Here is a 12,376-nt window from a genome sequence, read left to right on the forward strand (position 1 = left end):
TGGGTGGAGCTGAGTGGGCGGAGCTGAGTGGGTGAGTGGAGCTGAGTGGGTGGAGCTGAGTGACTGGGTGGAGGTGACTGGGTACACTGGGAAAGTTTGATGTTCTGTTTTATCTTTTCCCAACAGTTTTACTTCCTTTTTTCCTCCTGTGGAGCTTCAGGAGGTGGAGATGCGCTACCTTTAGCTCCAGGATGAACAGACTCCTTAGCCGGGTTAAAGGTCACAAGGTGACGCCAGTATTCAGAGGTAGGAACCGCTAACTACAGAGCTAGCTGCACTAACCCTAAACCCATTTCTAAAGCGCCATACCAGCACAGTATTTAGCAATAGCTAATGCTAAAAAGCTAACTTTCACCATCATGGCATCCCAATGACACAACATGTTACAACATAGCGCCCCCTACAGGGCGACATTTTCCATCCAGTTTGAGCTTCTTTCCCTCCTGGTTTTATGACTGATGTGAATAATTGTGTCTGCTGCTGATTTATGCTAACTGACTATGATAAGGCTTCTGTCAGAAACATCAGAGACTGTTTACTGCAGCTGTGCATTCTGGGTAGACAACGCTCTTCACCCCCTTCAAAATAAGAGCATAAATAAAACAGCTGATAATCAAAACTGAACAACTAAAAGTTTACAAAACAGCCACGTAAATGATGGCTTTTAAATTTATCTGGTTAAATTTATTTAGGAAAAGCTGAAAAAACAAAACATTAGCTTTGTAATTAGCGGATTAGCGGAGCTTAGCATCCTGGATGTTGGTCACCTTGTCGGTTTTCCAGCCCAGAGCAGCCAGGAAGGAGAGCACCAGCGTACAGAGGCCGCCGGCTCCGGCGAAGCCAACAACATGGCTGAAGAAGACGGAGAACACGGAGAGGCCCACCAGGAGGAGCGTCCTCCGGAGCACCAGGTCCTCCTGCAGGGACACAGACAGCCTCTCAGCCTTCACGGTCTCATCATCTGTAACGGGTCGGTTCTGAGGACGGACCTGGTCACTGCTGGGGAAGAGGCACAGCAGCAGACCCAGGATCAGCCCGGCTGCGACTCCACCCACCACCTCCAGCAGACCTTTGAGGATGTTCATCCAGGTGGAGCCTGAACAACAGACGGGTTCAGAAAACAGCAGAACCGAGCAGAACGCTACAGGAAACGGGTCTGACCCGTGGAAAAGGCGATTCCCAGGCAGGTGGAGAATCCGGTGATGGCCAGGATGTCATCAAAGCTGCCAGCAGCCATCAGCAGCGTCGGGATTCCCTGGAAGGAGACAGAATCTCAGCACCGCATAGGAACCGGACCTGCTGGCTTCAGCTTCTCCTGGTTCCCCATCGGATCGTCCATCCACAGCTCTGGGTCCAGTTCATCCCTGCTGCCAGTCCAGAACCTTCTGGATGTGTCTGCTGGGCCGTCACCTGACCGCAGTGTTTACCTGCTGCAGGCGGGTCCAGGTGAGAAGCACCAACCCAAACCTGAGGGATCGGCTGGTTCACCAGCAGCAGAAGACGTTTGGTCCGAAAGGTTTCTGGTCATTTCATGACAGCAGCCAGAGTCCAGAGTCCTTCCTGCCATGGAGGAGGATTCACCTTCAGGGAGACTGAAGCTGTTGGAGAGGAAGTTTGGACCCGGCTGTTTGTTTGGGATCAGGAACCAGAGGGAGTTCCACCACTAAAGAGGAACCAACGGTGTTTGTGACGCTGATTAGTTGGACGTGTTCTGGTCGGGTCCATGTGTTCAGAACCGGGCCGTTACCTTCTCCACTCCGTATCCTTCCCTCTGCAGCAGCAGCATCGAAGGAACAACGACGGCCGGAGACACGGCGGCCAGAACGAAGCTGCAAAACACACAGCGGTTCAGAGCTGCAGATCTGTGTGTGTGTGTGTGTGTGTGTGTGTCACCCCAGGATGAAGCCCCAGATCCAGGGCAGGCCGAGCAGGAAGTGAGAAACCACGGCGACGACGCAGGCCTCCAGCACGCAGGGCCCCACCGCCACACGCACACACACCGCTTTGAGGCGGCGCAGCGCCTGCAGGGACACACACACTGACAGCTGAGGGCGACCCGGGCTGAGCGGAGTCGGGTCAGGGCGGTTCTGATGGCGGTACCGATGGGTCGAGGCCCAGGCCGGCTCTGGTCAGGATGACGGACAGGGCCACGTTCCTCAGCGCCGCAGACCAGTGGGGGCTGATGAAGACGGCGGCGCCGACGTACGGGACGTTACGCAGCAGCAGGCCGGCCAGCAGCATTCCTGCAAGCACACACAGTCAGGACGGCGCCGCCGGCCCAGTGGGACCGGTCTGGGCCAGAACCGGGGAGCGGTGGGCTCACCCAGCAGTGGAGGGAAGGGGGGCAGCGTCGGCAGGTGGATCAGACCCAGCAGCTTCCCTCCCAGAACGGAGCAGATGAACAGGATGACGATCCCAAACAGGTTCCCTCCAGGAAGACACTCCTGACCCGTTATGGACCAGACGGTTCCGAACAGCAGAACCAGCAGGAACGCTGCGGCAGAGACCCGACACGGTCAGAACCGAGGCAGCAGGAGGATCGGCTGACATGTTTAACCCAAATTATTACTGATTAACAGCAGAAGCAGCCATATTTATAACATTATGTTATAACATAATGTTATAACATAATGTTATAACATTATGTTATAACATAATGTTATAACATAAGTAACTTATTTTAGACAAATATATAATAACTGCAACAAGAGCAAATATGAAACATTCTGCAGAAAATTGAAACAATTTATCTTTCAGATAAACTATAATCCCATTTAAATGATAATATTTATCATCATGGAGGAAAATGAACAGATTATAAACAAGTCCAATAAATGAAATGTAACGGAACCAGAACTCACTGATGTCTGAATTAAACTTTATTTTTCATCTGTTTTCAGTTTAATTCAAACCTTCAAAAACACAAAAAGGTTTAAAACTGAGCAGATGAAGAAGCTTCATCAGGAGGATTTTATTTAAACCAGAAAATCATCAAATCCTGAAAACGATAATTATTTTAAATAACAGATTTAAAGCTGAACTGTGGATCGTTTCATTGGAGGTTTAATGTTTCTGCAGTGGAGAGAATGAAAATGAGGCTCTGCCGTTTGTTTTGTCTACAACAGTAAAATAATTCATCAAGTTTCTGTAGCAGCTCAAACAGACAAACTGTCAGGAAATGAAACGGCAGAAACAGAAGGAAGTAAAACCCAAACTGGTTAAATCAGCACCGTTAGAGTGTTGAAGTTTGATCAACTCTGACAGAAACAGTAAAATATGAGTTTTAACAACCTGAAGGTTTTTTACTGGATGATCAATGATCCGATTATCTGTGATAAACGATAATATTATTGATTTTTAGGTAACATAATGATAATCATTCAGTTTTCTCTCTTTAACTTTGTAAAAAACTTTTTAACTTGAAACTAGAAGATATTTTAACTATAGAAAATAAAAAAAGAAACAGAAATAAAAACAGAAACCATAAATGAACTGGATCATGAAGCTGATCAGAATGATCAACCTGATTTTAATCAATCAGCTGATTAATTGATTATTGTGACGTCGTGGTTCGGTGCTGGTTAGTGCGGCTGGAAGCCGTTTCACTGTCCAGGTGTTTTTACCTTTGGTTAGCAGCAGGTTGAGGAAACCGTTTGGTCGCGGACATCTGTCCTTCAGTCTGACACAGCAGGACGAAGACAAGTCCAACGTCCTCATCTGAGGACAAACCGGGACAGAGACAACAGACTGACGTCCAGCTGGACTTTGTCTTGAATTTAACTGAAATAAATTAAAATGAATCTGAGCCTGAAGGAGGTTCAGCAGAGAAAACGTTCAGATAAATCATCAATAATCATCTATAATCATCAACAATCATCTATAATCATCAATAATCATCAATAATCATCAATAATATCAATAATAATCTATAATCATCTATAATCATCAATAATCATCTATAATATCAATAATCATTGAATTTAGAAACAGTTTGACTGTAAAACCAGAAAATCTGAGAACATTTAGTGATGCAGTGGAGACATGTTGGACATTTAGACATGTCCAACATGTCCAACCCGAACTTCACATCCAGCATGGGAGCAAACAAAACCCAAAGGACTGCAGTAGAAACCTGGACCGTCCTCCTGAGGACACAGTCAGGACTGTCCTCACCAGAGGACACAGTCAGGACTGTCCTCCTGAGGACACAGTCAGGACTGTCCTCACCTGAGGACACAGTCAGGACTGTCCCCACCTGAGGACACAGTCAGGACCGTCCTCCAGAGGACACAGTCAGGACCGTCCTCCAGAGGACACAGTGAGGACCGTCCTCCAGAGGACACAGTCAGGACCGTCCTCCAGAGGACACAGTCCTGGTCCTGATCATCAGCCTGGTATCAATACTAAAAATGAAAACAATGTCTAATGAAGATTCATATGGAAAAAGCAGAAACTCCTGGAGAATAAATTCTGGTTTCATGGATCATCTGAACTTATCAGAACCGAAGGAGTCCAGATGTCCTCTAAACGTCCCCAGCTGTCTCACCCTGTCCTCGTCCTCGTCCGTCCTCCTGCGTGGCAGAACGCTGATCTCTCTCTCCTCCTGGTGACCCTGAGCTTTACTCTGGACACACAGACAGTCAGCGTGAGTCCGTGTGTGTGAGTGTCTGTGTGTGTGTGTGTGTGTGTCTGTGTGTGTGTGGGTGTGTGTGTGTGTGTGTGAGTGTGTGTGTGTCTGTGTGTGTGTGTGTGTGTGAGTGTCTGTGTGTGTGTGTGTGAGTGTCTGTGTGTGTGTGTGTGAGTGTGTGTGTGAGTGAGTGTGTGTGTGAGTGAGTGTGTGTGTGCCAGTAAAGTTGGACTTTGTCCCGTTCTGGTTCAGCCCAGCCAGCCGGTCCCTTCCTGGTCCAGGAGGATTGAAGAAGAACCAAAACTGGTTCTGGTGGTGAAACATGATGGAGATTCTCCAGAACCCAGCAGGTTCTGAACTGGTCCAGAACCGGACCTGCAGGAGGTTTCAGGCTGTAGAACCAGTTAAACTGAAGAGCTGAGAGGAAAGCGGGACATGGAGGAACTTGAGCTGGTCGTGTTCTGGGTTCACAGGTTCTGGTTTTCTAGGTTTTCTGGTTTTCTGGTTTCATCCCGGTTTGGGTTCTCCGGTCCGTTTCTCTCAGCCAGCTGAGCCTCTTATCTCTCTGCTCAGGTCAGACCTGGACTCCCGTCCTGAAGCAGATCCACAGACGGCTGACTAAGTTTAACTTTAACTGTTTTATGGACCTTCAGGTGAAATCTGCAGCTTCAGGACAGAATCTGGTGATCTGTAGATCCCGCCTGATCTCTGTCAGCGCTGCTCGGGATTCTGGGATCTGTTATTAATGTCTGACTGAACTGATGGATTAATAAACCTGGATTCATCCACCCTGTTTATTTTAGATGCTTTAAAAGCTCATTTTACTTCATTCATGTGATTTTATTCAGATGTGTTTTGAAATATCAAATTTATTTCATCGTTTTTGTTTAAGCTGCTTTTGATGAAACTTCTGTGGAGAAACAAACTTTTTTTACAAAAATGTAAATAATTCCTGTTTATTTATTATTGTATAATTTATTAATTGGTCATTAAGTTGTTATTTATGCCCAACATTCAGTTATTATTGATCATTTTATTCATAAAGTCAAATGAGACGCAGGCGCCCCCTGGTGGACAAACTACCAGCTGTGACCTTCTGACGTCATTTAGTTGGAAAAAAGTCACTGATGTTAAACTAACTGGTTTGAATCCAGTTTGACCAGTTTAACTCATCAGGATCCAAACTGGGAGCCTCTGTGAAGATTTCCTGATATTTTATTTCTTTATGCAAATAAAAACATGTAACTAATGAAGCAGGTAAAATTATTATCCTGATTTTAACATTTCATAGCTGATTCATGTTTTCATTAAATGTTTTTGCATCAGGAATAAATTCAGTTTTTGTTGCTTTAACTTCATAAACTTTAACTGTCAGTTCAGACCAATCTGGTCCAGGAACGCAGTGAAGCTGCTGTTGTCATGGCAACAGCCGGTTCCGGTGGTGGGCGGGGCTTCAGGGTTCTGGTGGATTCGGGTTTTACCTCAGCTGGGTTCTGGTGCGGTCCGTCCTCTGTGGGCCGGACGTAGCGCTTCGTAGCTTCTTCATCCATCATCTGAAACACAGGCAGGCAGTTTGGACCTCAGCCGGGATGAACCAGAACCTGGTTCTGATGGGTTTTACTGGACTGACTGGTTCTGAAGGTTCTGAATGGTTTTTGTTCCTGGTTCCTGTCAGACTGTGAAAGTCCAAACTGGACCCGGTAGAGAGTAGATCGGTTCCTGAGGTCCAAAATGTTCTGATAAAGTTTAATCATGTAATTCTTGTATTAAATAATTAATTTCTGTATTTTAATGTTTTTCTTGTTCTTTATTCTCCAGGTTCTTCTGGACCTTTCAGTGAAACGGGTCAGGAAGTTTTTAAAGATCAGAATAAAAATATCACATTTCAGAACCAGAAGATCCATTTAATCTGAAGTCAGAACAGAACCAGAGCCAAACACGACTTAATAAAAATGGTTTTTATGAGCAAAAAGTTTATAAATTTACCAAAAACTCCAGCAAAAAATGAGATAAATGTGTAAAACTCAGTTATTGCATGAAAAATGTCCAATTACAAAGTTTTAAAAGTGACTTTGTGTTGATATTCTAACTAATTTGATTCATTTTGTATTTATTAAAATAAAAAAATAAAATGAAGCTGAATTAGATTTTAATTTGTTGATTTTCCTTTAAATTTCATATTTCAGCAGCGAAACAGAATTAATGTCGAGTTTTAACAGAATTAATGTCGAGTTTTATTCAGATTAAAATTTACCTGATTTTCCTCTATATAATAATTTAAATATTTCAGGAGTTTTTCTGTTTTCTTACCTTTGCTGGTTTGATGCGTCTGGAAGCGAGACGAGAGGAAGACTGAGTCAGAGAGAGGGAGAGAGAGAGGAAGAGAGAGAGGGAGAGAGAGGAAAAGAGAGAAAGAGAGAGAGGAAGAGAGAGAGGAAGAGTGTGTGTTAACAACATGTGTGTGTGTGTGTGTGTGTGTGTGTGCGCATGTTTGTTTGTAATACCTTGTGGGGATGATTTACCTGACACTACGTTGTGGGGACCAATTGCTCCTTGTGGGGACCGGAGCCTGGTCCCCACAAGGGGAAACCCTGTTTTTGGGTCAGGGGTCAGAGTTAGGGCTAAGGTATGAATTGAGTTTTGGTTAGGGATAGCTGTAGAAATGAATGGAAGTCAATGGAAAGTCCCCACAAAGATAGCAACACATGCATGTGTGCGTGAGCAGCATGTGCGAGTGTGTGTGTATGAAAAGCATGTGAGTGTGTGTGTGTGAGCAGTGTGTGTGTATGAATAGCATGTGTGTGTGTGTATGAGCAGTGTGTGTGTATGAAAAGCATGTGTGTGTGTGTATGAGCAGTGTGTGTGTATGAATAGCATGTGTGTGTGTGTGTGTGTGTGTGCCAGCAGCTGGTTGCGGCCCGTTGTGTCTGCTCTCTCTAAATGCCACCTGTCAAACACACCTGGTATTTGTTACTTCTCAGTCCTCAGTATTAATGGCCGCCTGCAGACAAACAGCCTCCATAATGGCAGGTTTTCCTGGCTGAGCTCAGAGCTGCTGACGTCAGCAGAACCGCTCCGTGTCTGGGTCAGCACCAGACGTAACGCAGGTCCAGCGGTAAGGTTCTCCAGAACCTCCTCCACCTGGCCGGGTCAGCTGGTTCCTCCTGGTTCTTACTGCCCACAGTCGCCCAGAGCTTGATCAGGATGAGGCACCGATCCGCCTGGACCGGGTCTGGACTGTTCTAGAAGAACCAACACAGATCAGAACCGTGGACAGAAACGGTTTCTGGACCTGATTCAACCACTTGCCCTGTGGTTCTGGATCGACCCGGAAATACTGAAGTCATTATAAAGGCTGAATCAGAGACGGACCTGCTGACCCAGCAGAACCTCAGACCATCAGGAGAACAACCTGGACACAGAAGCAGAGATCAAGATTAATGACCAGAGGATGAAACCTGCAGGAAACCAAACATCTGCTGCAGGTCAGAGGTCAGAGCTGGAGGGACGAGCTCCCTCTGCAGGTCAGAGGTCAGAGCTGGAGGGACGAGCTCCCTCTGCAGGTCAGAGGTCAGAGCTGGAGGGACAAGCTCCCTCTGAAGGTCAGAGGTCAGAGCTGGAGGGACGAGCTCCATCTGCAGGTCAGAGGTCAGAGCTGGAGGGACGAGCTCCATCTGCAGGTCAGAACATCTTGAGGCACCAAAACGTTTTGGAGCAGAATCAGGATGATGTGTTTCCTGCGTCTCCCTCATGTTCTCAGTCCTCATGGCTCCTCTGACACATTTTAAATACATCAGAGGAAATATATTATTTAAACTTTATTGAAATAAAATGTGTAACATTCAGATGAAACCTGGAGACAAACTCCTGATTGTTGTAGTTTAATAAACCGACAGGATCTCAGGGCTGATATCTGATCCATGGAGTTTATATGATGGTTTATGTCAGTAGGAATAATATTTCTGACACATCCTCCGTCTGATCCCGTCTATAAAAAGCTGCTGGTTCCTTCCTCTGTGGAGAGGAAGTGGAAAGATGTGCAGACAGACGGTGAGTCAAACCCACTGAGTGTGGAAACTTTTATTAGAGCCAGAAACAGAAAATACAAGCAGATATTCACCAAAACACCACAGGTCACCTGGTCGTCATGGCAACAACCTGATCAGGGCTGAAACAAGATGCAAAACACGACCTGAACGCGTGACTGGATGATCTCACACACACGGAAAAACACACACACACACACACACACACACACACACACACACACACACACACACACACACACACACACACACACACACACACAGACCTGTGAGAAGCTCAACTTACAAAAAGCTGTAGGAAACACCTGAAGAAACCCAAACAGCAGAGGAATGTTCTGGTTGTTCTGGTTGGTCAGAAACATTCAGCATCCAGTCGAGTCCAGAACCCAAAACTTTAACAAGTCTGGAAACTAAAACATGGATTCAGCAAAACGATGAATATTTACCAGAACAAACTAAAACTAAACTTCATCAGCAGCAGTTCAGCTGTTTTCACGTCTGATTTTATCACCAAACTGTTTACAGCAAACATGCCTTTAACTGCTTTAAGTATTTGTAACTAAAAATGATTATTTTAATCGTCAGTCAGATAAACACACTGATCTCCTTTATTTGGGTTAATTTGTGCCAAAAATAATAAATTGTGCCGTTTTAAACTGTTACAACTTCTGGCTTTACGACTGAAGATGTTTTAAATGAAAATGTAAAGATGAGTCAATTTATATTGCTAAAACAAATTATTAGCATCAAGCTAGTTGCATTAAATGCTAACGCTCAGATAAAATAAAACATGGTGTTCATTTTCATTTAGTTATTCTGTTTGTGAACACATTAAACCTTAATTAATGATTATGAATAAAATCAATCTGTTGGTTTTAACAAAGCTACACAAACACAGCTACTGCTAACACAGCTACTGCTAACAGAACTGATGCTAACAGAGCTAGGGCTAACAGAACCACGCTAACAGAGCTAACACTAACAGAACTAGTGCTAACAGAGTTAACACTAACTCTGCTAACAGAGCTAACACTAACAGAGTTAGTGCTAACAGAGCTATGCTAACAGAGCTACACTGACAGAGCTAATGCTAACATAACTAGTGCTAACAGAACTAATGCTAACAAAGCTAACACTACCAGAGCTAGTGCAAACAGAGCTAGTACTAACACAGCTAGTGCTAACAGAGCTACGCTAACAGAGCTAGCCTTCATATAAAACAGAAATATGGCGTCAGTGTGCTACATCTGTGCTTCACATCACAGAGAAACGTTTTCATGTTAGTGATATATTTATAAATGAAATACAGAAAAATATGATTTTACTGCAATAATTAGCTAATTTATTAATATTTGTTTACATTTCTCCTTATATATTATGTTACTAATAAACAGGTTTTACTGTCTTTTTGCTCTTGGTTATATGATAAAATATGAATATTTTAGATAAACCATATTAACATGATTGTGTAGGAAGATTTTCAATGTTTCTGCCTGTCGTTTCATTCATAACCGTTTAAATGTCTCTGTGTTTATGTAAAGATGCTTAATTAGCTAAAATCATCAAATATTCACATGATTTTCAAAACAATTTTTAAGTTAGAAATGTTGTTGATTTTTATTAATCAACAGGATGGTTGAGCTTTGGTTGCCTCACTGCAGAGTGAAGCATTGTGGGAAGTTGAGTCCTCAGTGATTAATGTTGTTCAGTTACAGTCAGGTTTCAACAAACAACCTGAAATGGAGAAAATTTCAGGAACACGAGTTGGAGGAGACAGGAAGTCGTTTCTGATCACTTGATATTTTCTGGAAACATCATTTTAATCTAAACAGAAATAAAATCTTATTAAATCTATATCAAAAGAAAAAGTTTGATTAAAAGATCCTCAAGGTGTAAATGGAGGCTTTTCCCTCTGAGTTTGTTTTAAATAATTTACTGTTTAAACGCCACAGAGACGTTGATGCTGGACTTTAAACATTTATAAAAATAAAGATTTTGACTGAAACTTTTCCTGGAAACAAAATGTTTCGGCAGCAGAAACACAACAAACATGATTAATAAAAACCTTCAGGATGTTTTTGTGACTCAAACGCAGCTTTGAACGGGGAAAACGCTCTTAATTTGAAAATAAAAGAAGTGGGACCCATCTGGTTGGAATGAAAACATGAATGTTCATGTGTGAGGAGGTCCAGTGGGGCGGATGCAGAGGTTCTGGTGGGTCAGGCACAGTCAGTGACATCACTTCCTGCCGGCGTCAGTCGGGCAGGAAGCTGTGGACGTAGATCTGCTGCTGGATCCAGGCCGTGAAGTGGGTCACGTTGCTGTAGACGCCGGGCCCCAGCACCTTGCTGAAGCAGACGCTGCCCCAGGACGTCAGGCCGAAGAGCGTCCAGCCCTCACCCTCCTCTTCCTCACACACCAGCGGGCCGCCGCTGTCGCCCTGAAACACACAGCCGGTTCTACAGGCGGTTCTGACCCAGAACTGACCACACTGACAGCACCTGGTACCATGCAGGAGTCCACGGTTCCTGCTTCGTAGCCGGCGCAAAGCATCCTGGGAGTTATGGTCTTCATGTCGAAGTAGGACTGGCACTGCGCCATGGAGATGATGCGGACCTCGCCTTCCTGCAGCTTAAAGGGCACTGAGGGCAGAAACACAGCGTGAGGCGTTCAGGGGAAACGGGAAACTCAGTTATCTACAGGCTGTCCTGTTTGGTTTCAGCAAATCAGAGGAGCTGGAAGGTTTCCTGTCTGCTTCACTGAAACATGAGGAGAAACAAAGAGGAGAAACTCCACAGGGACAGGGTGACATTTAATCCCCAACGCTTAAAATGTCCTGTTTGGTTTTAACAGCTGAAATTAAGTGAACGGCTGAGTGATGTGGGAACATTAACCAGCTGCTCTCCTCCGTTTCCTGTCCAGGTTCAGCTCAGATCAGCTGAGAAAAACAACCAGAGAAAAACAGCCAGAGAAAAACAGCCTGTCATGTTGTCATCTGATGAATGACAGGATGAAAACAAGCATTGCTGCTCTGCACCCGGTGATAAACATGTTTATTATCACTTTATTAAGGATGTTATAATAACATCTCTGCTCCTGTTTTGGTAACTGAGAAAATGATCCATGTTGACATCAGCATGGCTCTGAAATATTAATAGTCTAAATCTGATCAGAACAAGCTGCACTTAGAGATGGCTCCTCTGATTATCACCAGACGGATCTGTAAACCCAACAAATCATTTTAAGATACAATAATAAGATGAAATGTTTTCTTTAGAAAAGCAGCAGAGATTGTAGAGCAGCCAGACAGGAAACATTTAAATTAATAAATATACGAGAAAAGTTTAGGAGATATTTATAAATGAGGAAATGTATTTAAGACAGAACGACGAGAAGAAAATGTGTATAAATTTATAAAGTGTATAAATTTATAAAGTGTATAAATTTATAAAGTGTATAAATTTATAAAGTGTATAAATGTTCTATAATATGAGCCCTTTGGTCAGAAATAGTAAAATTCTGAATAAAATGTGGGGAAAAGATTCTGATGAAGGAACTTGGACTCGGTTGGTTCTGATATCAGGCTGAGAGTCAAAGAGGCCAAAGGAAAATTATAAATATAAAGTTAATAACAGAAACAAGTTCAGGACAAAAGATGAGCTGGAAACAGTTTGAACTCCATGAAGCTCATATTATAGAACAT

The 12,376-nt window shown here is 43.8% G+C and overlaps 2 protein-coding genes and 1 long non-coding RNA gene across 8 annotated transcripts in view; 1 reads left to right on the forward strand and 2 right to left on the reverse strand.

The window, feature by feature from the left end:
- The window catches only part of LOC106935733 (uncharacterized), an 18,941-nt gene extending 12,839 nt beyond the window's left edge, over nucleotides 1-6,102 (forward strand). Inside the window, exon 3 of the long non-coding RNA XR_001421955.1 lies at nucleotides 4,995-6,102. This is a non-coding gene — a long non-coding RNA (uncharacterized LOC106935733). The remainder of the gene's footprint in view (nucleotides 1-4,994) is intronic.
- LOC106935732 (mitochondrial sodium/hydrogen exchanger 9B2) overlaps nucleotides 1-12,376 on the reverse strand; it is a 31,994-nt gene that overhangs the window by 11,211 nt on the left and 8,407 nt on the right. For 3 of the 4 annotated variants that reach the window (XM_015016367.1, XM_015016365.1, XM_015016368.1), the window contains exons 1-12: nucleotides 7,588-8,121; nucleotides 6,938-6,979; nucleotides 6,109-6,180; nucleotides 4,547-4,624; nucleotides 3,624-3,717; nucleotides 2,324-2,494; nucleotides 2,101-2,243; nucleotides 1,894-2,021; nucleotides 1,748-1,829; nucleotides 1,162-1,255; nucleotides 990-1,096; nucleotides 768-917 (exon numbers count right to left, since the gene is read on the reverse strand). In XM_015016367.1, coding sequence (XP_014871853.1) covers nucleotides 768-917; nucleotides 990-1,096; nucleotides 1,162-1,255; nucleotides 1,748-1,829; nucleotides 1,894-2,021; nucleotides 2,101-2,243; nucleotides 2,324-2,494; nucleotides 3,624-3,717; nucleotides 4,547-4,624; nucleotides 6,109-6,180 — 1,119 coding nt within the window. In that variant the 5' untranslated portion in view covers nucleotides 6,938-6,979; nucleotides 7,588-8,121. Of the gene's footprint in view, nucleotides 1-767; nucleotides 918-989; nucleotides 1,097-1,161; nucleotides 1,256-1,747; nucleotides 1,830-1,893; nucleotides 2,022-2,100; nucleotides 2,244-2,323; nucleotides 2,495-3,623; nucleotides 3,718-4,546; nucleotides 4,625-6,108; nucleotides 6,181-6,937; nucleotides 6,980-7,587; nucleotides 8,122-12,376 lie in introns of those variants that run through there. The other variant, XM_015016366.1, reaches the window with a different exon arrangement.
- Nucleotides 8,896-12,376, reverse strand: part of corin (corin, serine peptidase) — a 24,952-nt gene continuing 21,471 nt past the window's right edge. For 2 of the 3 annotated variants that reach the window (XM_015016356.1, XM_015016357.1), the window contains exons 23-24: nucleotides 11,182-11,315; nucleotides 8,896-11,113 (exon numbers count right to left, since the gene is read on the reverse strand). In XM_015016356.1, coding sequence (XP_014871842.1) covers nucleotides 10,928-11,113; nucleotides 11,182-11,315 — 320 coding nt within the window. In that variant the 3' untranslated portion in view covers nucleotides 8,896-10,927. The remainder of the gene's footprint in view (nucleotides 11,114-11,181; nucleotides 11,316-12,376) is intronic. The other variant, XR_001421954.1, reaches the window with a different exon arrangement.

The sequence above is a fragment of the Poecilia latipinna genome, unplaced genomic scaffold (assembly GCF_001443285.1).
Source record: "Poecilia latipinna isolate Pla-1442-1.1 unplaced genomic scaffold, P_latipinna-1.0 Scaffold2010, whole genome shotgun sequence".
Taxonomy (NCBI): Eukaryota; Metazoa; Chordata; class Actinopteri; order Cyprinodontiformes; family Poeciliidae; genus Poecilia; species Poecilia latipinna.